We start from the raw sequence: 25990 nt of genomic DNA, 5'->3' as shown, positions 1-25990 counted from the left end.
CCATTTTGGGTAATTCAGGTGATCAATCAAATTTTTTAAAATGTAAACCTGTTATTATTGAACAAACTCAGTTTTCCTGCACACTTTTCCCGCTTCATGTAAACTCTTTCAACATAAAGTTGCCACTCACAATATGGCGGACTCTGTGACGCATCGTCTAAGCGGGGGGTCACGAGCTGTCCGAACCCTAACAGCGCCGTAGCGTCTTGACGTTCCTTTTTTACGCAACGTGACGCTCAAATCACGGCGGACCGTTAAGGAATACCGGGAGGCTGAGAACAGACGGAGCTAAAGCCCGAATTTAACCGAATCAACGTAAACCCGCTCCGGCTTCCCGCCGGGGTGCGGTGCGACCCGGAGCAGAGGAGGAGGGAGGGGGACTGACCGGTGGAGAGCCTCGGCTTCATCCCACAAGGCTCCATCCTCTCAGGTCCGTGCGCTGGGGTTTGTTTTTGCTACATGTTGCTGTGATATAAGCTGGTAATTTATAAAGTGGATGATGCCAATAAAAGCTAATAACGTAAAATGTCGCCTGAACAAACTGAACTGAAGCTGAGGAGCTGGAGCCAACTGAACGTGACGGAATGGTAATCAGCTTAAGACTGACCGAGGATCAGTTGAAGTCTCCTCTGTTTACAAGTTTGTGACAGATACAAGTTATGCTACTTTAACTAAATAGTAATCTGTTTATTTAAAATTGGAAAACCAATCTGTCATTAAGCAGCACATCTTGTTATAAACCATAAACAACATATTAATTGATATTAATAAGTCTGAGGTCTGTTTTCTAATAAGACCAAACTGGTACAGATTTTACCGAACACCTGAACACATCATTCAGCTCACAGTAAGAATTAAGACACCTTACTGTGGACCGGATCATTTAGTCACCATCTGTCCATCCATCCTTCTGTATTTGAGCATTCATCCATCCACTATATATCCATTCATTCATTCTTCTGTCCATCCATTTACTCATTGCTTTGACTGATCCATCCATCCGTCTATCCACCAATCCATTGGTGTATCCATCCATCATCCATCCATTGGTTTGTCCATCCAACCATCTATCCATCAGTTGGTCCATCCATCCATCCATGGTTTATCCATCCATCCGTCCATCGGTTTGTCCATCCATCCGTCTATCCACCAATATATTGGTTTATCCATTCATCAATCCATCCACCCATCAGTTGGTCCATCAATCCATCCACCCATCAGTTTGTCCATCCATCCATCCATCCATCCCTCCATCCATCCCTCCATCCATCCATCCATCCATCCATCCATCCATCCATCCGTTTGTCCTACAGCACAGAGGACAACTGAGGTAACAACTGTCTGACAAAAAGTACAGGAATTATTTGGTTCTAGAGACAATCATGATTTATCGTATATATATTTTATCTACTATATGGAAGTTTAATGTATATATTTGTTCACTAATTATTCATTTGATATAAATGGGAAAAGGTGTTTTCCTATTTCAATCCTCAACATAAATCCGTTTAACGGTGAGGAGCTCTTGTGTATTTCTGAAGTTTTTATCGTCCACCACAGACAGTAATTTATTCAATTAATGTTAAATAAGAATCTATTAACTCTAATGAATTAGAAGATGAGATAATATACTATTATTTGATTGTTGTAAAATTAAATAAGCAACAAAAAAAATGAAAATGACTTCCAGTGTCCAGGTACTGAAGGAGTTGCTGCGTTATGAAACTGTATTTTGGAGGTTTTCTCCTCTGCTATATTGAATAAAATAAGAATTTATTCTTGTCTTGACTCTGTAATGGAGCTGTTTTGGTGTTGCTACAGCTCAGAGTTATTGTATTGCTCCATAGAAGCAAATTGAACGTTGGGATTTTGCTATATCTGAAATTTGTTGCTTCTTTCTTGCAGATGTGGCACCCCTCCACCCATGGCTTTCTTCAGGTGACGTCTGGTTAATTAAGTCACTCCTGACTGCAGCTTATCACCAAAAAGAGTCCTGCAGGGTAAGATCAGCGATCTAAAACCAAATAACATTTCTAATACACATATTTTTATATTATTAACAGAATTTAATCTGATGTGTTGAATTATACCTGTTTTATCCCCCTGGTGGAGAAACTGAACATTACAGGCGGCAAGTGCTTCAAATATAGATTTTATTGTTGTGGTTTTCATGGAAAAAGCCTTACTTTGGATGGTATATAATTTATTGATTTAAAGAAAAACTGGTAAAATATTGTACTATTGCACGTATTCAAGTATTTTAAGTAGTGTTGTATAAAGTACTGAAATCTCAGAGTCAAGTAAAAGTATAAGTACCTCTCCAAAATATGACTGGTAAAAGTCCAAGTCACTGACTGAAATGTTACTTGAGTAAAAGTCTGAAAGTATCTGAAACTTCTTGTACTTAAGTATGGAAATTGCTGTAAAAATGGATGTACTCAAGTAATGTAATGAAAAGTACAAGTAAAAAGTAAAACAAGGCAAATGCAGTTTGAATGACATTTTTTATATTTTGGTAAACTTGTCAAATACACTTAAAATAATGTACACAACCAAGTGCAGGCAAAATTAAACCTGCTAATAGATATACCTGCAGGCATCATTTAGTTAAGAAAATTAGGTGCTTTACCTATAGCACAAGGTTAACTTAACCTGCTTTACAACTGAACCAGCTTCTTAGTATACCCTCCAGGACAGAAAATACAAAGTTTTTGTAAGCCTTAAGTTTTCCCTTCAAGTAAGGTCAGTGCTGAAAATGAGAAAAATTTCATTTTTCGGCCAACATGAAGAAAAAAAGCTGTTATGATTACTCTACTTCACAAACTATAGGTGCACACAACTGGTGTGGGAGGGAGGGAAATGCAGCTTATTTGGCATCTGAAGAGGGAGACCTTTTTTGTAAACCTGGTTTTGAACTTGCATGCCTTTCCTATATTTGTTAAATTTAGTCTAAATTGCTATCGCTATGGCTTCCGTCCCCCCTTGAACAGAGGAGTCTAGGTAGCCTGCTACAGTCAACATTAGGCCTAAGCTAAATACACCACGTGTGGAACTGAAACAATGCCAAACAAAGTTCATTTATACAGGTAACGTTATGCTCAAGATTTCACAATAGTGCCTAGTGACCAAGCTATAGTTACTGAAACAGGAGGATTATAACCATTTCATAAGACGTTACCTCGATGTGTTTCTTCAAGTTGGACGGGGAGTTTTTGTAAGATAGAATTTCCACATCTTCGGGCAGGAATAACAGACACTGCATGCGGTACGACGAATCTTTAACACCCACGAAAGAGTGTATTGTGTTTAAATAAGGCCATGGGCTCTCATCACCAGCTGTTTGGTTCCCCTGGAGCCGTGTCCGACGTAGTTGCAGCCGTTGTGGTCTCCGTTTCTTCCTCCATGTGGCTGCTGCTGATTGCGAGACTTGCTTTGTGTTTAATGGGAGAAGGGAAACAGGTGTATCCTATTGGTGGTGATGAACAAACCCAGGCAAGCAGGCTGTTGCAGTAAATCAGTAGGTGGGATCAAAACACTTGCGTTTCTCTCTCTCGCTTTTTTGTAACGAGTAACTAAACCACACATTGAAAATGTATCGGAGTAAAAGTACGCGATTAAGTTCGGAAATATAGTGAAGTAAAAGTGAAAGTTATCAAAAATTTTCATACTCGAGGAAAGTATGAAGTACTCCAAAATATACTTAAGTAAAGTAGTGAAGTATTTTTACTTCGTTATTAAACAACACTGATTTTAAGGGTTAAAATAGAAATTTTAAGGGTATTTTTAGGGTAATTTGTAAAATACTGTATAAGGCAAAACAAAAATATATTTAAACCAGAATTGTACATTTATGCCTTTATATATTTTGCCAATCAAATAATCTAACAATGTTCTAATAAAAAATATAAAGTAAGACAACTTTTAAAAACCTGATAGACTTTGCAGTTATATGAGGAATTTAAGAGGAGAAAAATGACAAAAAGGCCACTGCGATGGGCTTTGTTTGGTATTAAAATGATAAAACATGAAGGGGAAACCAGTGAAAATGTGAATTATAGGTCCCAAATCTTGTTATTATTGACTCATACTGCAAATTTATGGGAGTATTTTACTTCCTTGTGAGTTTCACTCTATGAAATGAGTTAAAAAAAACAACATTTCTTAATTTTTGAGCTGTACCTGTATCAGGTGTTGCCATTAGAGCATCTTGGTGTGTTTTTACTTCCTCTCCTCATTTTTAAACTGTCTGAATCTGAATCTGAATCTGAAGCATCTTCACGCTGATTCCAGGCCAGCTGAAGCTAAATTTAGCTCTGTTATATTTAGAGCTCTGCCCTCCATAAAACACGACTCACATTTTGAGCTCATTCCTTTCAGACGAGCAAACATCGATATGGACGGATTTGATGCACCGTTTAGCCTTGTTGTTATTGGCAACAGCCCACTTTAACATCCACTCCACATTTTATTTTTTGCTTTAATCTTCAGCAGAATCTCGCAGGATACAGTAGCACATTCACTGGCCCACTGTTGACATTAGGGGTGTTCAAAGTGCGGTGCAGGGGCCATTCAGCACCCTCAGAGTGATTTCTTTTGGGGCCCCTTGGATCACAATTCATAAATCTGTTTCACCAACCCGGGTAGTTGATGCTAATTCGCTTTTGAAACATTAGGCATCTAAAAAAAAAAGATGCAGACAAATGAAAAAGCACAAAATTAACATTTTTTATTAACCAATTTTTTATTTTTCGGTTAAATTTGGTATTAAATTGTCACATCCAAAGACATGTAAATTCTATTAATCACTTTCAGGGTATTTTAATGCAAATTAATGGAACATTGACCAACATATCTGATGTGTACTGATGTTTTTGATAATTTTTGTTCTCAAATCAGTGACTGTATTTTTGTGACATTTTGTTTTTGTGATGTAAAGCTCTTTGAACTGCCTTGTTGCTGAAATGTGCTACAAAAATAAACTTGATTGATTGATTAATAACTGGCAAACATAGGTGAACAGTTTTACAATAAAAAAAGGTGGCAGAAACTGGTATTTTACTGGGAAGATATCAGTTGGTAGCACTGTTGCCCTGCAAAAGAAGGTCCTGATGAATTAAAAAGAGCTCAATAATTTAAATTTTTTTTGATTTATTGTTTTTCTCTCTACCAGAAACTGGATAATAAAAGTCTTAAATCTGGTGCTTTTACTCTCAACTAGTTCTTTATTTTGAAGAAAAGTTTTGTTTACAGAAACTTCATAATTAATTTTATTTCTTGTTTCAGTTATTTATTTATTTTGCATATTTAAAATGTCTTCCAGTTAATTGTTAATTAGAATTTAAAGTTTATTGATCTTTGAGAACGTGTTCTTGCATTATTATGCCATTATTACCAATATATATCACTTGAAAATGGGCTCAAAAACATCAATGTAATCGTTTATCGCGATAACTTCTGGATCATTTATCCAGTTCTGGGTTCAAACCTCAGCCAGGGGTTTTTCAAAATGGAGTTTTCTCTGATTAAATCAGTGGAAATCCTCGATTCATCCATCAGAGCGGCTTCTCCTTTGTGCATCGTCTTTCTAATGCATGCTGGGAACCGTCTCCGCATCTCTCTCCATCCTCTCTCTGATGAGAGCAGCTGAATTATTTAGCACCATCAGACGGCGGAGATCGGCTGCTGAGCCAGGAGCAGATGGACAGGAGGAAACGCCGGAGAGAGAGAGAGAGAGGAAGAGAGAGGGAGAAAGGGGAAGCGTGGAGGTGTCCGACGCCGCAGGCAGCCGTGAGTCAGCAGGGAGCGAAAAGAGCAGCGGGAGGGAGGATCCAGAGATCGCTTTAGGTGATACGACCAGAGGAGTGTGTGTGTGTGTCGCATCGGTTGAACGCAAGGAGGTCACGGAGATGAGAGGAGATTAGCGCGTTGGACTAAAAGCAGAGCTTCCTTTGAATAGCACAAGAACAGGAGGAGAGGAGCGGCTCCAGCATGGGGGAGAGCTACATGTACCAGCGACTCCCCTACGCCCGAGCGGAGGGGGAGGGCGAGGACGAGGAGGAGAGGAGCAGAAGAATCGGGGGACAAATGGTAAAAAGAAAGTCTGACGCTGTGGGTGGATCTGCAGCATTTCTCTCATTACATCATTTATGCGTTAATGTAGCCAGAATGTTTTTGTTTCTCCTGATTACAGCTGAATTATGGGAGATAAATTCATGCTTCGCAGTGCAAACCTGTTAATATCTTTTAAACTTTCCAGACCTCAAGATTTTATTTTTATATTTTGTCATAAAACAACATAACTGGAAAGTTTGATACATTTAAATACCAAAGAATCCAAAATGAGGTTTTCAATCGTTAAGGGTAAAAAAGTTTACCAAAGCAGTTAAGAGTTTGTGGTAACTAGTAAGCCTGTTGCAATAAGCAATTAATCACATGATAAACTGTAATTTTTCTCTCTTTTTCTACCAAAAACTGGATGACAAAAGTCTTCAGTTTGGTGTTTTGGTCTCAACAAGTCCTTTATTTTGAAGGACAATTTTGTTTACAGAGACTCCATAATTAATTTTATTTGTTTATATATTTGGGATTCCTAATTGAACTTTCTGAACCATTTGAAAAAAGGTTTGTAGCAGTTTATATTTGTATATGTTTGACCAAGCTTATGAAGCTATTGGTGGATTTAAATGAGCTTTATTCGTGCAAATTTTTCAAATAAATTTGTAATTTATGTTTGTGTTTAAAGAAAAGCAACATTTTAAGTCAATTCGGTTTAATATCTGAGGTCTCCTCAGATATTAAGTTCTTTACTAGTAATTGTCCAATCAATAAGACTCATTCCTAATCATCAACATCATAAATTAAACTCTTAAAATGTAAATACTTTGTATGTAATAAATACATTTTTAAGCTAAACTATTAAAATAAATAAAGTTTTTGATGATATTGTAATTTTTTAGAAGCTCTTTTGTCAGGGTGAGTTGTTCAAAGTTGGATTCCATTTCAGATGTTTTTCCTACATATTTAATAATTAATAGGAATATATTCTGGAAATCAATGCAGTAATTGTAAACTAAATTAAAACATTTCCCAAGCAAGCTATTATAAATACACAGAGTATATTTAACATTAAACCTGATGACAGATCTGTTCAGACTTGTACGTTATGGCTAAATGGCATCCAGTACAGCCAGTGTGTTAAACAGATAAAATGTGTGTGTGCGTGTGTGTGTGCAGATGCAGAGTGAAGAGGGCACAGAGTGGCTGCTGGAGCTGCTGACTGACGTGCAGCTGCAGCAGTACTTCCTGCGGATCCGGGATGAACTCAACGTCACGCGACTTTCCCACTTCGACTACGTCAAGAATGAAGATCTGGAGAAGATCGGCATGGGGCGGCCCGGTGAGAGCCACTGATTGGATTTTTTTATGCCTTTATGTGTGTGACGTCCTGAATGGTCATCAAATAATCCTCAGTTGTAAATACAGTCGACGGTGTTTGTTGTTATTATTTGCTTTGTTTTGTTGGATCAGGTCAGAGGCGGCTTTGGGAGGCGGTCAAGAGAAGAAAAGCCCTTTATAAACGCAAGTCCTGGATGAGCAAGGTGCATTAAATACAACTCTGACTAATGAGAAGACCTAGCAATACACTAATGCTTGGGGGGGAAGCATATATATCCTAATAAACATTTAAAATTAGCTGTATTAAGTGCTGGTTAAAAGTTTTTGATGCATTATGTATAATCTTGAGCAGTTTTCTCCAGATTTATGACAGTAAATTTATAAAACAAGGAGTCTAAAATATGAATGTGACAATCAAGCAAAACGTCTCATCAGGGTAACTCAGTGAAATTTACATACATACATACATACATACATACATACATACATACATACATACATACATACATACATACATACATACATACATACATACATACATACATACATACATACATACATACACACACACACACACACATACATACATACATACATACATACATACATACATAACAACATTAAATGATAGTTATTTGTCCTTTACCATTACTTAATAATAGTTATTAGTCAGTTACTATTACTGCGTTAATCAGTTACCATTACTAAGTGATAGTCAATAGTGAGTTACCATCACTTAATGATTATTAATAGTAAATTATCATTAGTTAATAGGAGTTAATAGTGAGTTACCATTACTTAACAGTCAGTTACCATAACTAAGTGATAGTTCATAGTCAGTTAATATTAATAGGTAACAGCTATTTTAGTTATTACTTAGAGACAATTAGTCAGTAACTATTACTGTATAATAGTTAATAGTAAGTTAGCATTACTTAGTGATATTTATTACTCAGTTAATATTAAGAGGTGATAGCTATTTGTTAGTTATTACTAAGTGGTAGTTAAGTCTGTTTCTATTATATATTAACAGTTAATATTCAGTTGCCGTCACTTATTGAAGTTGCTGATTACCCAGACATGGTAAGTGATTGATCAGTTTGCCTTCTGTTTGTCATAGTTAATAACCAGTAAGCCGTAAATGGTTGTTATTGATCGATTATCTACAGGTATTTCCAGTGAAGCGGTCAGACACCGACCCCCAGCAGGGTGCATCGTCGGTCCCACCTGCAGCCAGCAGCGAGCCTGGAGACTCGCTCACCTGCCTCATCAAAGAGTCGGAGATGCAACTGTTTGAGCGACTCGGAGACGGCACATTTGGAGTCGTGCGGCGAGGAGAGTGGACCGCACCAAACGGCAGAGTGGTGAGACAAACGTTTCTCTCCAGGGTATTTACACAGTTTTAGAAAATGACTGCAGCTTTTGGTTTCCTCAGCTGTCCGTGGCAGTGAAGTGTCTGAAGGCCGGCGTGCTGGACTCAGACGGTTTGGATGACTTCATCAGAGAGGTGAACGCCATGCACTCACTGAGCCACCAGAACCTCATCAGTCTCTATGGAGTCGTCCTAACGCAGCCCATGAAGATGGTAATTCCTGAGCGTTTTTTCTCTTTTTCAGCTCATTAGGAGTCTTATTCAAAAACTGTTTGGAATAGCTATTCTCAGGACTACCTCAGGCTGTCCAACAGGAGCTCATGGGTCGTTATCTAATTTCATTCATAGCACTTTATTATGTGTTCATAAATGGGGCGCCTTGAAAAAGTTTCCATTACCTCATAGCCTTTCCAGATTTAATTTAATGTATTTCATTGGTATTTTCTGTAATAGACCAACACAAAGTATTATTGGAAAGAAAATGGCACTCTTTCTTTTCTTTTAACAAAAACTTGGATAATTTATTTTTGTATTCTATGGTTGTCCACAAAATAATGAGACCCAAAACTCAACAACAAAAACCACAACACAAAAACAAAAGCCACAGCACAACAAGAACCAAAGCTCAACAACACAAACTGCAACACAACGATGAAAGCCACAACACAACAATAAATGTTACAACGCAACAAAAGCTATGAAGCAACTGCCAAAACCACGACACAATGAGACCTAAAACTCAACAAAAAAAATCACAATGCAAAAACAAAAGCTATTTTACTCAAAAACAGAAGTTGATCTAAGAAATTTTCCATAACTTTTGATGTGACTATTGCATTTTGATGGCCCCTCTGGGCCACTGTAGTTTTCAGCCCTTCTGAGTCGATACTTTTTAGAGCCACCATTCCCTGTTCTCACCAGTGCAGGTATTCGATTTATTGTACGCCTCTACCAGCTTTGCACCAGTCCAACCTATGCTCAAGTTGAGTTGGACTGAATAGAGTGTCTGCAAACATCAATGTTCAATTGATTCTAAAATGGATTTAGGCGCTGATTTGCACCGTGATAAGAATGTATGAATACTTTGACTTCGTCCTGATCTTTGCTCATGTTTCGTTGGCTTTAGGTGACTGAGTTGGCGCCTCTGGGATCCCTGCTGGATCGCCTCAGAAAGCGTCAGGGTCACATCCTCATCTCGATTCTGTGTAACTACGCCGTACAGGTCAGTTTCTGTTTTTTAAAGGTACAGACTCTTTTTATATAAGACCTTGAATGTCTGTCATTGTGTGTATTTTTACAGGTGGCGAGTGGAATGGCTTACCTGGAGCAGAGGCGATTCCTCCACAGAGACCTGGCCGCCCGCAATGTCCTGCTGTCCAGCAACGAAACGGTGAAGATTGGAGACTTTGGCCTGATGAGAGCGCTACCTACTCACACTGATCAATACATCATGGAGGAAGGCCACAAAATCCCTTTTCCTTGGTGAGAAAAGCAGGCCGCTCCTCCTTTTCTTTATTGAAATTCCTTTTTTGATTTGATTTGCCAGCTCTACATCTTTGTTCCTGTTTCTGTCCAGGTGTGCTCCAGAGTCTCTGAAGTCTCGCACTTTCTCTCACGCGTCTGATACCTGGATGTTTGGAGTCACCCTGTGGGAGATGTTCAGCCATGGACAGGAGCCGTGGCTCGGGCTCAATGGGAGTCAGGTACGTCTATTCACTCTACACAATAAAACCTTAAAGGAGACATTTTGTACTTGGGTCTCAACTGCTTCTGAAAACAGATTAGGTAAACCTGCCAGCCTTCTTTTGGCAATAAGTTCATGTTTTTTGGTGTCTGGAAAATTAGCCATTTCAAAACCTTCTAGATTAAGTCACATTCAATGGGAACTGTGCCATTACCTAGCAACCACAGCAGAGCTCTGCCCGTTACCTAGCAACCCAAGCTGAACTCCAGCATTTTTTGCTGAATGGTATTACCTTGTACAATGGCTGCTGGAATAGACAAGTGTTTTGTTATTGACTTAACACCCAGAAATAACTTGCTGCATTCTTGTTGGCTGTGCAGGAGGCTCTACTAACACTTTTGCACAATTGTACGGTTGTGTAATTGTGCAATTATTTGCAGCCATTTTCATGTGACTGTATAAACATTTAGTTGGGGGTTGCTCAGCAGATTATTTGGATTTGAAGTGACAGAGGCCCTAAAACTGCTCAATCTGAAAGGCAGGACTGAACAGACTGTTATCTAGCAATGCTTTTGTGCATAAAAATTAATGAACATGTTTTGTTTAGGCCTACCATAACCTGTTCCACAATGCATAATAGGTCCCCTTTAAGAGAAAAATGAATGGATTTGTTTTGGTGTTTCTGAGAAATTAATTCCCATCTGCAGATCCTCCACAAGGTTGATGTTGAGGCTGAGAGGCTGTGTAAACCTGACGACTGTCCTCAAGACATCTACAACGTCATGCTGCAGTGCTGGAGCCCCAAACCTGACGACCGGCCCACCTTCATCGCTCTCAGAGACTTTCTGCTCGAGGTCACTCAGCTTCACCTCGTTTATCTCATGTATACGTAGAATAATGGGTTTAAAAGCAGAGGTGCACCACTCAGACATTTTTATGGATGATATTAGGTCATCTGACTTGTTGGTACCAATTTTAGCCCATTCTGAACCAAAGATGACAAGAACATAGATTTTTTTCTTCTTTGTGAAGTGAGAAGGTTTTTGTTCAAATAAAAATTAGATTTTTCAATAAAAAAAAGATAATTCAAAATTAAGTAGCAGTTGTGTGAAACTGTCAAAATTATTGAAAGGAAAAAAGTCTACATTTCGATTCACTTTGATCACTTCAGTGATGATAAAAACAGCTAACATGCTTCTTCTTTCAGTATTAACTTCCATTCTGAAGAGTGTTACAGCAGTAACACAATGCATTTGATGTTGAAACACTCTAAGTGTGATATTTTTCACAAGAGGATCTCTTAAGGCTGCGTCTAAAAGTGCCTCTCCTTCTGTGTTTGTGTTTGATCAGACGTTGCCTACAGACATGAGGGCCCTCCAGGACTTTGAGGAAGAAGAAAAACTCCAAATTCAAATGAATGACGTCATTACGATCATTGAGGGAAGGTCAGTGTGGCTCACCAGCAGAAGTAGTTTGAAACAGCTGAAACTTTTACATCCTTAAAAAGTCTTAAATTTGTGCATCTTAAAATTGAGGTCTTAAAAAGCCTTAAATTGTAGGTAAACCCTGTTTTATGTGCTGTTTTAATTACATTTATCTGAAAAGAAGAAACCAAACTCATAATGGCCTTCAACTCTTCTGATGGGTCAAAAGTTTTCAAAGGAAATAAAAGCAGAAATGAGTTTTTCACCTTCCTTGTCGCCATGTCTTCAGGGCGGAGCATTACTGGTGGCGCGGGCAGAACCGGCGGACACTGCGTGTCGGTCAGTTTCCTCGGCATGTCGTGACCTCCGTGGCTGGCTTGTCCGCCCAGGACATCAGCCGGCCGCTGAAACACTCCTTCATCCACACCGGACACGGAGACACGGACCCTCACAGGAGCTGGGGACACGCAGACCGCATTGACAGGTGAACACCAGCTAAATACTGACTGATTATTAACTGATTATTTTCAATGTAAGTGTAGCATTTAGGAGTTTAAATGAAACATTTCTCTAGCTAGCTAGCTAATGAGCCATATGCCAAAGCTGCTGCCAAGAGCCACAAAAAGACCCCAGAAATTTCACAGTTTTGGTCCCTGCATTTTTTTTTGTATATCTTTGTCATGTAGCAGCTCTTAAATTTTATTCATACTGGTCTTAAAAAGTCTTAATTTGAATCGGTGAAACCTGTATAAACCCTATTCTTGAATATCTTACCAAACCATCTGGTTTTTAGAGGAGAGTTGAGATCCAATAGATTAAGTAGCTCTACAGTAAAACATGGTTTGCAAATTTCAACAGGTGCACTTCAAAAAGCTGGATGTTAACCTGCTTTATCAACTCCAAAACAAGTTTTGAAATGTTTTTGGGATTGCTATAAGTTGAAACAACAGAAAAAGTGGAGACGAATTAATTTATGTAGTTGTATGTATAATTTTTACCCTCTGGAGGAAGGGTCAAAATTAAGGAAAAATGGAGGAAATATACAATAAATTCAGACTTTTGGACTACATTAAAGTGAGATTCACAGCTGTGATGAGCTTATAGAAACTTCTGATCAGGACTGTCTTTATAGTGCAGTTACCACAGCTCTTCACTGGAGGGCAGCAGAGCCCACTGCTGTTTCAGAAGTTGATGTTAAGGCATTTAAGTCTAGATTGGTTCTCACAGCAGAAGATTGTGTGCCATATATACTTAGACATTTGATTTAATTTTGTCCTGCAGCTTTTATAACCTGGACTAAATTTGTTCTTCCTCAGTTTGTATTTGGGGAACCCGATGGACCCTCCAGATATCTTGGGATTTGATTCTGGAACTGCAAGACCAACCAAACTACCCAACCGTGCAAAGAGTAACTTGTTTTTATTTAATTTGACTGTAATGATGTTAGATCTAAAACTTCTGGTAAAGTCTCACAAACTGTATTTAACAGAGAAGCCTCCTCCTCGTCCACCAAAGCCGGCAGTTCTGCTCAAAAGTAAGTTTTCCTCTTTTGCAACCCAAGATCCCACATTTCCAGCTTGACCGTGGTGTTTCCGTGTGATCCCAGAGCCGCTGTACGACTCCGTGATGGACGACTACGATGAAGAGGACGACTTCAGCACATCGTCTGGGCTGAAGAAGCTGGGCGCTTCTCTCGGTCTGAAGCTGCGGCCTTGGGAGGGCAGCAGCGGCGGCGTGCGATCGGCCAAAAGCGAGGTGTCGCTCATCGACTTCACGGACGACAGCTTCAGCTCGACTACGCCCTCGCCGCTCACAGAGACGCACCAACCGGATGAAGACACTTTGAAGGTAGATTCTGATTGGGTCAGATTGAACAAGCAATCTTCTTGTGTGACTTTTTCACCACAGTCTGAACATCCAATTACAATATTTTCACCCAAACAAAAATCCGATCTACTATTTCCATATACCTGAGTGAAGTTTGTCGCCCTACCTTCTTCAAATCGAACAAAATTGGTGTCAAACATTTGTGCTACGTTTGTGCAGCAAGATTTTTTGTTTGTGCCACTATCATTTTAAGGATATTAATAAAAGGTTTCCATAGGTCATCAGAGATGATGACCTTTTATCATCTCATCATGTTTACCAGGTCATCTCAAACTAAAACTTTGAGATGACCTGGTAAAAACTTTGTTAAAGGCTTAATAGAGGAGCCATGTTGTGATGACTTCCTGAAGGAAGAGTTTCAGAAAGAGCAGGAAAGACACAGAGGGGCCAAATTCAAAGTGTTAAATTACAAAGTAAAATTTATTAAGTCATATTTGATATGTATATAGCATTTTTTTTAACTGCTTAAGTTAACATAGTTACTTTATGGTGCTGTAAAATGGCACTATCTGAAATACATAATACTGGCTCTTTAAAATCAATCCATAAACTGGTCCATGTATTATTATTTCCAACAATTCACATGCGATTCGCTTTGGGGACGTAACCCCTTCACACAGAAGTCTCATTGCTGTTTTATTAGTAGTATGAATGACCACAAGCACACTACTCGTTCTTTAGTTGAACGAGCATCAAGTAAAGCCATGGTGGCCTCCAAACCATGACAACACAAACTTGTAATTACAGCTACCTCTCTTAATTTTTCTATTTTCTGTGTTTTTGTTCTGCCAAATCTTCACAAAGCAAGTGCAGATGTTTTTATTTGTTTGCATTCTTGTTGTGCAGAAGGCTGTAAAACATAAATTCTCAGAGGAGCCGCATACAGACTGTGCCAAGTCACGGAAAATCTGGCTTTGTTTGCTCGATCTTTCAGTTACCATCCTATCAGACAAAGTTTGTGTTTTCTCTTTGGATACATCCGTTTAGTTTCAGGCCTGAAGATACTTCTGCATCACAATAGATGATTAGACATCCACAAAGAGGGATGCATTTTAGCTGAATGATTTGAAGAGGATACACAGCTTTGGAAGATTTATTTTATTTTATTTTTTTAGCAGTACTGATATCTTCCGTAAGATGATGACAAAACAGTGGGTTGAATTTCTAAAATCCACAAATACGTGAGACTCCCTGTGAAAAAACGCTTGTAGCTGCTTATATTAATAGTTTCAAACACCAAATACAGCTTAATGTACGTTAATACACTCAGTGAAAACCGCGATTTGATGCGGTTAATAGCAACAGAAGCTAACAGCCACAGTGTTCTTTATTTCCATTCTTTGGGGTTCAGCCAATCAGCACCAAGTAGAATGAATGGCATCTGATTGGCTGCTTTGTAAATTCCAACCAATAGTATGTCAGGTATCGTTGCGTCTAGGAATTTCAGCTTCTGAAGATTCGTTTTCTTTGTAATGTTATATATACAGTACATACCAAAAGTTTGGACACACCTTCTAATTCAATGGGTTTTCTTTATTTTCATGACTATTTATAAGGCAAGAAATCCCACTTATTAACCTGACAGGGCACACCTATGAAGTGAAAACCATTTCAGGTGACTACCTGTTGAAGCTCATCAAGAAAATGCAGAGTGTGTGCAAAGCAGTAATCACAGCAAAAGGTTGCTACTTTGAAGAAACTAGAATATAAGGGGTATTTTCAGTTGTTTTACACTTTTTTGTTTAGTGCATATTTCCACATGTGTTATTCATAGTTTGATGCCTTCAGTGTGAATCTACAATGTCAATAGTCATGAAAATAAAGGAAACTCATTGGATTAAAAGGTGTGTCCAAACTTTTGGTCTGTACTGTATAGATGTGTATATACTGTATATACGCATGTACAGTACATATATGCATTTATATATGCATATATATATATATAAAGACTGAGAACAAACATAAGCGATAGAGGGTTAGAGATAAATTAGAGGTCATGGATTTGATGGGAAAATGTTTATTGCTTTTAGAGACTTGAGACTTTCATCCAGCCTGAGAAAATACATGAAGCTTGACATGAAGTTGTAAAAAAATGACTCGGGAGCGTCTGCTTTTTGTTTTTGCAACAGTTAACATGAGCATTAGCTCTGTCTGCCATATCAGCTACGTTGCCTTTGCTCTACAACTCGCTGTGGTCAAATGTCAGGTTTTAATTAACTCCCAAAGCTCATTGTCCACACTGTGAGTCATGGAACTGAATTTGTGGAAAGCAATGTTGTCCTACGCCTCATTGAGCTGAGGTTGGAAGTTAAGATGATTTGTTTATCCATTAGCGGCAAACCTAAATCCCCCAGTGGAGCCAAGCTAGCAATTAGTGGAGAGGCTCCTATCTAATCTGAAGGCTTTAGCCTCTGACCTTTTAACTTAACTCATTCCCACTGTGAAAGCAAGGTAACACCAGTTACCCACAGTGGGTCTAAAGACGCATTAGAGACCTTCCACAACCAAGAACACTAATAAAATCACAGCTGAAGGCTCAAACAAGCAGTGATCATCATCAGTTTCACTGTTCTCCAAACAGGTGGGATGACCTTTAGCCTGGAGACGTGATTCATAACTTTTCCTCTTGGATGCACTGAGGCGGGTGCAGCGTGATGATGATTGGTGCTCATCGATCGACTGCGTACCCCTCATGCTCCAGATATCGACAGAAATTCAAGCCTGGAGCTTCAGTCTGCTGTTAGAGATCTGGACTAAGGAACATGGTGAAAATGTGAAGCAAGCTTAAAGTTGGAGATCAGAATCAGAATGGAAAAATCAAACCAGAAATGCATTTTTTTCTTAAATGAAAAAAAAAGAAAATCTTGGAGCTGGTATTTGATATTTCACCCTACTCTTGCCCAGTGACTGTAGCAGTAATAAAAGTCTGAACAAACAATCCACATCCATCACACATCAAGCAGAGGAATACATGACTATTCATCTGCATTGTTTACAATGAAATTATAATTATATATAAACAACTTAATTGTTTATAATTTCATATAAACAATTAAATTAAGCAATTGTACTTAAATAATAAATGATTCACCTGCAATAGCCTGAATGCTAACTCACTGCTAACATACCCTTGCTAGCTAGCTAGCTAACCAATGATAGACACAAAAAGCTAGCGAGAAATGTACAATCTTCTTCCAGCCAACTGTCGTTAATTTGCAGTTACCGATGATAGACACCAAAATGTATTAGTTATCTAGTAATATAACTTTTTGTCTTTCATTGGACTCAAAAGTTAGCTTCTCTGTCCTGTGATAAGTGCAAATTGTTCGCCAGTTGGCTGGATGAAATTTGTACATTCCTCTGGCGATGCAGGTCTTAATTTCCTTTCATAACAGTCTTAAAAAGGTCGGAAGACGTCTCACATTTGAGTTGGCGAAACCTGCAGAAACCCTGTTTTAATCAATGCAGGCACAGGTTTGTTTGCCCAGCTTTGCTGTCTCTAGCAACCTTTCTGTTGCTGGTATTTGGCTCCCTTTGTGTTTTTACCAATGCCTTTTCTTTGCATATCAGAAGTTAGCATCTTATTGTAAACTAAGACTGTTTCAGATGAGGTCATCACATGTTGATTTGTGTCATTTTCTCTTTCTCTGACTCTTGACTGTTTTAATTATCCCGTTTCCCCCCTCAGGACACACCGTCCATCCTGGACTGGCCTCTGCCCCAGCCAGCCTATGACGAGGTCACTGCAGACTTTGACGACCAATCAGAGGATCAGGAGGTGCGCTCCATCAACAAGGGGCCACCTGAAGAAACCCTGGGCCCCCCTGTGTCCAGTATGGCGGGGAGGAGCGAGTCGCAGTCTGCCGACCTCTTCCAGGAGCTGCAGAGAGAGGTAGATCTGCAACCACTGGAAACTCCTTGATCAACAGTAGATTATTAAACACACGGCTAAACCAGAAGATCAGTTAATTGCATGATAAATTTAAATAAGATTGATCATTTCCATCCGCATGATTGTTTTTCTACACTGCCCCTTCTTCTTGTTTTTGTCTACTTACAGGTGATGGTCAAGCTCCAGGTTCCCATGGCAACCGGTCGTTCCCTCCCCTCCTCCCCCACCCCGATGCCTCTGGCTCCGTTCGGCGCCCACAGACAGATCTACCTTCCTCCGCCCTCCCCCTCCTCCTCTTCCACCTCCATCACTTCCTGCTTCGAGGACCGGCCCGTGCTGCCCCCCCGAAGCCCAGTGCCCCCCTTACGCCCCTCCAAGCAGAGCTACACCACCCGGGGCGCCCAGCAGGGGGCGCGCTCCAGCTCCATCTCCCTGGGAGACGAGGACAACGCTCCGCCTCAGATCCCACCCAGAGACCACGCTTTCTCCCAGCCGGGCTCCCGCTCCTCCTCCCCACTCCCGCTGGCGCCGGCTCTGTCCTCCACGCTCGTGGTGCTGCCACCGCCGCCACTCTTGGTGTCCCCGCGGCGGGCGGCGGGGCTCCTCGGCCCCCTGCTGTCCTCCAGCTCCTCCTCCGCCTCCAGGCCGGCGGCCTCGTCTTACTCCTCCACCGCGCTGCTGGAGCCGCTCGCCTTCAGAGAGGGGCGGGGCCTGTCCACCATGATGGACAGCCCTCAGAGCTCCGCCCCCAACCCGCTACCGGAGAGACCAGCCTTCCTGGAGCGGTTCGTTCAAACTCACCTGATCAGAGTTCAGTTCATCCATCCATCCATCCATCCATTCATCCAACTAACCATCCATTCATCTAACTAACCAACTATTCAACCATCAATCCATCCAATCATCCAACCAACCATCCAACCATTCATCCATCCATCCAATCATCCATCCATCCATCCAACCGTCCCTCCGTCCAGTTGTCATCTGACTCATTATTATTCTGAGCTCCTGGTTTTTGTTTTTTCTGACCAGATACGGCGGCGCCAACATGGCGGCAGTCAAACCCATGATGCAGCAGCAACCGGGCGAAGCGAAACCAAACTCCTCCTACAACAACAACAACGGCGGGACCGCAGCTCCCAGCATGCAACATGAGCAGAGCATCACACAGGTGAGCTCACATTCTCCTCTCTCTTGAAATGTGTGACGATCCCACAAATGCCAACATTTGCTGCAGGCGAGGAAATCTGAAATCAGTAATTTTACAGCATGACCTCGTTTATTAAAGTTACAAACATTTGTCAACCGAGTTTTAATTAGCAAAACTCTGTGTTCACAAAGCAGCAGATGTGACCTGATTTCTGCAGAACATTTTAGCCTTAAAGCAGAAAATCATTAATCATCACTTCCCGTGATTGGAGGGAAACCTCAAAGTGCTGTGGGCTCATTTAAAATAGGTTGCAGCTTAATTCATTGTACCAATTAATAATTAGCAATAACACTGAAATGATTACTGATGTTTTCTCTTCTTTGTATTAGCAATGTTTGTTGAATATTTATATAGCAAATCTATTTATTCTAAATACTTTTTGGCACCTGGCCTATAAAAGGGAAAAGTGTTCATGTTCACTGCAAAAACACAAAACCTTACAAAGTAATTTTGGTTCAGTTTCTGGTGCAAATATCTTGGAATACTTGAATTAAGACAAAACTGACCTAAGTGTCTTTTCAACATGATACATGATCTTATTTTATATCTTATTTTATTTATTAATAAATCCTTCATATTGATGAAAAAATACTAGTTTCACTGACAGATTATTTCAACCATAACGAAACATTTTTTTCTATGTTATAAGTAACTTATTTGGCAATGGAACTAGTACTTGAAGTATTTTTCATTTAGTTTTTAGTAAAAATATTTCAGTTCACTTGAAACAAGAGAAGACTAACTTAGAAGTAACTTTTTAGCAAGAAATATTAGCTTGTAAATAAGTAAGTAAATAATTCATGAAAAAGTTTAAGTTCCAGTGGAAGATTCTTTCACTTATAACAAGACATTTGATAGAAATTATCAGTGTAACTTTTTCATCTATATTAAGGAATTATTTATTTAAAACAAGCTCTTATATCTTGAAAAGTTATTTGTAAGTTAGTTTTATCTTATTTCAAGTCTACTAAAATATTTGCACTAGAAATCAGAATTAATCTTGGTAAGATTTTGTGTTTTTGCAGTGTTTTGTAACTTCTGTGTCACTTCCTGTCACTGATGCTGTTTGCAGGTCCAAGGAGCCGTTCATGGCGTTACGACGGAGGAATGTAAAGCTGCTCTGCAGAGCCACAACTGGAGCGTTCCTCAGGCTGTTAATTTCTTAAAGGTACATTTATTCATCTGCTTTCTGTTTTCGTTTTGCATGAAAAGGGAACAAAAGTCTTTTCTCCCAAAGAAACTGTCCCTCCAGTTTTTCACAGTTTGCGGGAATTAATGCAAAACCAACCAATTCCTGCATTTTTTTTTTCATAGAAATGCATTATTTTGTGTTTATTGCTAATTTTTGTTGGTGGAAAAACACTGGATTGACGCTAACTCCCACCTGCAGGTGGCAATATTTCTTACTTCCTCCACACCGCTGCCTCATCTTTACTTGATGCCAAGTTACAGTCCGTGATCAATATGGTCAGTAACTAAAGGTGACATTTTTTCCCATCAAAATTTGTGATTTTGATGGGAAAAAATTACAAAAACTATTGTGAAATCCTGGAAAGACTGAAAAATGTCCTCAACTGGAGTGGCAAATATTGCCATGACAAGACGCAGCCAGATAGACTGCTATTAAAGAGTGCTGAAATATTAGGTTAAAGCTCTTTATTGTTTATATTTTTAACTCCCAAATATTTTTGTTTCTCAGCTTAAAGAAAGAGTTTTTATGTTATAAAACACAAACATCTGCACACTATAAAGGTATAAATGTTAGCATACTGCACTGATAAAGAAGATTAACAACAAAGTCTAGTTGTTATTATTCTGTTAAACTTCACACAGCGTCTGCCTGAATATTGAGGCTCGGTTAACGTTGACACCTCTCCGCTCCTCCTTCCTGCAGCTCCTTGGGGACTGTCTGCCACTTTAGGTGTCATCCCAAACTAGTTCCCTTTAAGTGGCTCATAAATCAGAAATGCTGCTCATGTTCCTCCGAACTGTTCCAGCAGCTCATTTTAAAACATGAAACCAAAACAAGTTGGAGATCTTCCTCTCTCAATGAAATACTTGAAAAACTCATCAAGACATAAGCATTTCATATCAGTCAATATTGATAATCCTCGATTAGTGTTTTGCTTTAAATATCTTATACTACCAAACGTTTTATTCACAGTTTTCACTCAATCGTGTTTTTTAAATTTAAAATCAGTTATGAAGAAGAACTATAAACAGCTGCTGCTGCACCAGTTGCTCAGCAGGTTGTTGCTAGGTAATCAAAGCTAGGAGGGAACTGTTCCCACTTGTTAGATTCAGATGAACTGTTCCCACTTGTTAAATTGAGAGGAACTGTTCCCACTTGTTAAATTGAGATGAACTGTTCCCACTTGTTAAATTCAGAGGAACTGTTCCTACTTGTTAAATTAAGAGGAACTGTTCCTACGTGTTAAATTGAAAGGAACTGTTCCCACTTGTTAGATTCAGATGAACTGTTCCCACTTGTTAAATTGAGATGAACTGTTCCCACTTGTTAAATTCAGATGAACTGTTCCCACTTGTTAAATTGAGAGGAACTGTTCCTACTTGTTAAATTGAGAGGAACTGTTCCTACTTGTTAAATTGAGGTGAACTGTTCCCACTTGTTAAATTGAGGTGAACTGTTCCCACTTGTTAAATTGAGGTGAACTGTTCCTACTTGTTAAATTGAGAGGAACTGTTCCCACTTGTTAAATTGAGGTGAACTGTTCCCACTTGTTAAATTGAGGTGAACTGTTCCCACTTGTTAAATTGAGAGGAACTGTTTCTACTTGTTAAATTGAGAGGAACTGTTCCTACTTGTTAAATTGAGAGGAACTGTTCCCACTTGTTAAATTGAGAGGAACTGTTCCTACTTGTTAAATTGAGAGGAACTGTTTCTACTTGTTAAATTGAGAGGAACTGTTCCTACTTGTTAAATTGAGAGGAACTGTTCCTACTTGTTAAATTGAGAGGAACTGTTCCTACTTGTTAAATTGAGAGGAACTGTTCCCACTTGTTAAATTGAGGTGAACTGTTCCCACTTGTTAAATTGAGGTGAACTGTTCCTACTTGTTAAATTGAGAGGAACTGTTCCCACTTGTTAAATTGAGGTGAACTGTTCCCACTTGTTAAATTGAGGTGAACTGTTCCCACTTGTTAAATTGAGGTGAACTGTTCCCACTTGTTAAATTGAGAGGAACTGTTTCTACTTGTTAAATTGAGAGGAACTGTTCCTACTTGTTAAATTGAGAGGAACTGTTCCCACTTGTTAAATTGAGAGGAACTGTTCCTACTTGTTAAATTGAGAGGAACTGTTTCTACTTGTTAAATTGAGAGGAACTGTTCCTACTTGTTAAATTGAGAGGAACTGTTCCTACTTGTTAAATTGAGAGGAACTGTTCCTACTTGTTAAATTGAGAGGAACTGTTCCCACTTGTTAAATTGAGAGGAACTGTTCCTACTTGTGTTAAATTGAGAGGAACTGTTCCTACTTGTGTTAAATTGAAAGGAACTGTTCCTATTTGTTAAATTCAGATGAACTGTTCCTACTTGTGTTAAATTGAGAGGAACTGTTCCTACTTGTTCATTTCAGAGGAACTGTTCCTACTTGTTAAATTCAGAGGAACTGTTCCTACTTGTTAAATTCAGATGAACTGTTCCTACTTGTTAAATTCAGATGAACTGTTCCTACTTGTTAAATTCAGATGAACTGTTCCTACTCGTGTTAAATTCCTCCACCCTCTGCGCTGCAGGTGGAGCAGCTGTTTCGTTTGGGTTTGAGGTCGAGAACCGAGTGTGAGGAGCTGCTGCAGTGCCACCGGTGGGACCTGGAGCAGGCCAGCACCGTCATGCTGGACGCATACGGACCTCACTCCAACAGGTGATTCAAGAAAAGATGAGGAGAGAACCAATAAATACATTTCCTTCCATCATCATCATTTGGTTCTGTTCACTTAGAAGATTTTGTCACTGAAGAAAAGGGCAGAGTTCCCAAAAATTGTAGTCAAGTTAGAATAGCACTACTTCAACATATTTTTACTCAAGTGAAAATAAAAAGTCTAAGAAATTACTCTTTAATATTTAAAAATGACATAATCAGATAAAACAAAATATAAATGTAAGTGGAAATGTTGGTATTTTATGGATAAAAATGACAGTGTAACTACTGGTAGTTACATTTACTTCCTTACATTTCCTTAAGTAGCTTTTTATTGTATTTCTTTTAAGTTTATTTTTACTACGTTGTATTTTTACTCCTTCTCGAGTAAAATTCTGGATTTTCTACCCACTGAATGAAAAACAAACATGTTTTAAACAAAACTTCACCAGACACACCTGCAGTTTTTGTTAAAGTTTCCTAAGTTTTATTTTGAAAGAAACTGATTTGGAAACATTTTCTTTTGCCTGATTTGGTTATTTTCCTCTTACTTAAATGAATTATTGTCATTTTGGTGTTTAGAATATCAAAATTTCCACTTAACGATATATTTTGGTCCATCTGATTATGTAATTTTTAAACATTAAATGATTGATCATTTGTTCACTTACTCAGTACTGAGTAAACTTTTTACTAAACACTTTTTTTCTCTTACTTGAGTAATTTCTTGGTAGCTGCTTGGTACTTTACTTGAGTAAAAATATGTTGAAGTAATGCTACTCTTGAGTATAATTTTTGTATTCTCTACCCATCTCTGCCTAATACGACTGAAATCAACATATTGATAACCTGTGAGTTCAGAAGCGATCGGGACTAAACAAAGCGCTTTGTGTGTGAACAGGAAGTTGACCTGAGGGCCAATCAGACGCTGACGGCTCCTGATCCGGTGACACCGAGGCGCCCGGACGACTTGCCGCTCCAGAAGATCACGGCCTTTAGAAGTTCCCACATTTTACCACAAAGTCCATCTAGGTGGGCTGCTGGCTATCTTCTGAAGGCTAATGGTTTCACTGGATCTTATTGATTAGGTTACAGCACCAGCTGAAAGTATTCACACCCATTTTGGGTTTTTTTTTCTACCATCTGCTATAGATTGTAATATTTTGTTCATTTTTCCAGCTGGATTTAAGCCCAGGTTTGTTCACAGAAGCCACTTCTTTGTTACCTTCGGTTTTGACCTTCTGTTCATTGTCTTGCCTTTAGTCTGAAGTGCAGACCTGTCTCTCTTACCTTAAAGTTGTGCTTTGACACAATCCAGGATACTTTATTTAGAGAAGTCCTAAATCAAGTTCAGTCTGCAGATGGACTCCAATCAAGTCGCAGAAGCATCTGAAGGAGGATCAATGGAAATCAGATTCACTACAGCTCAATGTTCAGTGTCACAGCAACCAGTTTGGATGCTTTAGCAGCTATTATGTTTAAATTACTGCAGCCTGATTGGACAAAATAACAAGATGGTGATAATATTGGTAAAATGTGAAATTATGATGACCATATTTAACAAATCCTTATTTTCAGCGCTCTCTTGGACACTGCATCAGGAAACAATATGTGAACTCATGATGTAGTATATTGACCAAGAAAATGTCACGTTTTAAGCAAATCCTTTACAGTAATGATGATATTTTTCTTACTTAAATGTGTTTGTTTTGCACAAATGTGACAATGACTTTACTTTGTCATAAAAGCTGCAGTATGCAACTTTAATAAAATATATCTTTTACATATTTGTTAAAACTGGTTGTCAGCATAACCAATCAGAGCCAGGAGGAGGGATTTACCGCTGTCAATCAACTACTAAATGTGCTAATGGTGAAGAAACAACTTACAGTTACAGAAAAACTGTTTATCTGCTATCCGTGACTATGCTAACTAGCCTGAGGGTGATTGGCAGCGCTAAGACCCGCCTCCTTTCTCTGATTGGTTGTGTCTAGTTAGCACTGCCTTTCTAAGGAGAAGGCAGAGTAGTTCAATTTTTCATAAATTATTTGTCATGCCAAACTATCATAGCATACTGACAGTTTTAACAAATATATAAAGTTTAAAAAAATAATAATAGTTACATATTGCAGCTTTAATGGCTTTTTATAATAGATCTGCTCTGCAACTAAAACAGTAGAAAATACAAAGAGGTGTGAATACTTTCCACCTTTAAACAAGGTAATAAGTGAGAAACTGTCCAGCCTTGAAGGCTGATGCTCACCGACCCTTTGTGATGCACTGTAAGGCTCTACATGCATGCTCATTCTCAGCTGACCGAACAGCTTGCTGGGTTCTTAGTTTTAGTTTGCAGAGCTTGTCGGTGGCTGCAGCAGAATGCCTCCTCCTCTTTAGTGATGCCATGTAAATCCTGAGGCGATGTATTTATGCTTAAATGTACAGATAATGTTGTAAATAACCTGGTTTCATGTGAGCTGCTGGTCAGGCTGATGTAACTTATTGCATATCTGGTATTCTACATTCAACGTTTGTTTCCTGTGGAGGTTCTGTTTAACTTTTATTCTGTATGTCAGATGTTTTTACAGGAACACGACTGCTTTTGTGCTCTGATGACACATAAAAGCCACCTATTGATTAGTGGCTCATAAAGAAGGTCCTCGTTAGGTCCATTAGTGGGAGAAAGGTGACTGATTGTTGCCATCTTGTTTTGTTTTTCTTCTTCTCAGACAGATTTATACAGGGTATTATTTATTGTTATGACGCTACTGTAACGAAGACATGAGCTGAAGAGCTTTCTATGTAATTAATACATGTGATTTTGTAACAGACAGCCATTTTGTCAGGCAGTTGCTATGGAGTTGCCATGACAACAACAAGCAAACCACAAGCTTAAAACTAGCTCTGGCTTCGTTCCTGTCTAACTTATAAACAACGTTACATCTTACAGTACTCTGCTCACCTCTGTGTGATTCCAAGATAAATAACTGATATTTACTGCCGAAATAGTAAAATTAGCTTAGCTAACGTAGCTTTTATCTGCTGGCTAAGACGGACTTTTAGAGTGCGTGTTTGTTACTTTATGTACTTACTCTGCTGGTCACCAGAACCTTGTTATTCTACGGAAGAGGAATAACTTTAATCTCAGAATTCTAACTTTAATCTAAGAATTCTGACTTTAATCTCAGAATTCTGACTTTAATCTCAGAATTCTGACTTTAATCTAAGAATTCTGACTTTAATCTA

At 39.0% G+C, this 25990-nt stretch overlaps 1 protein-coding gene across 2 annotated transcripts; it reads left to right on the top strand.

Moving 5' to 3' along the window:
- Window positions 1-227: 227 nt before the first annotated feature.
- On the top strand, window positions 228-24604 carry tnk2a (tyrosine kinase, non-receptor, 2a). 2 transcript variants are annotated; one of them, XM_032551702.1, is made up of 21 exons: window positions 228-430; window positions 1906-2000; window positions 7234-7396; window positions 7528-7598; window positions 8565-8759; window positions 8831-8980; window positions 9894-9989; window positions 10068-10249; window positions 10344-10470; window positions 11159-11305; window positions 11802-11896; window positions 12165-12359; window positions 13192-13283; window positions 13365-13409; window positions 13482-13723; window positions 17451-17654; window positions 17823-18439; window positions 18687-18825; window positions 19937-20032; window positions 22623-22750; window positions 23649-24604. In XM_032551702.1, the coding sequence occupies exons 3-21, from the start codon at window positions 7234-7236 to the stop codon at window positions 23659-23661; spliced, it is 2997 nt and encodes a 998-aa protein (XP_032407593.1). In that variant the 5' UTR covers window positions 228-430; window positions 1906-2000; the 3' UTR covers window positions 23662-24604. The 2 variants fall into 2 exon arrangements, with proteins under 2 accessions (XP_032407593.1, XP_032407592.1); XM_032551701.1 differs by lacking the exons at window positions 228-430; window positions 1906-2000 and adding an exon at window positions 5324-6087.
- The last annotated feature ends 1386 nt before the right edge of the window (window positions 24605-25990 follow it).

Source organism: Xiphophorus hellerii, chromosome 21 (genome assembly GCF_003331165.1).
Source record: "Xiphophorus hellerii strain 12219 chromosome 21, Xiphophorus_hellerii-4.1, whole genome shotgun sequence".
NCBI lineage: Eukaryota > Metazoa > Chordata > Actinopteri > Cyprinodontiformes > Poeciliidae > Xiphophorus > Xiphophorus hellerii.
The sequence above is the reverse complement of the archived record's forward strand: the minus strand, read 5'-3'. Positions and strand labels throughout refer to the sequence as shown.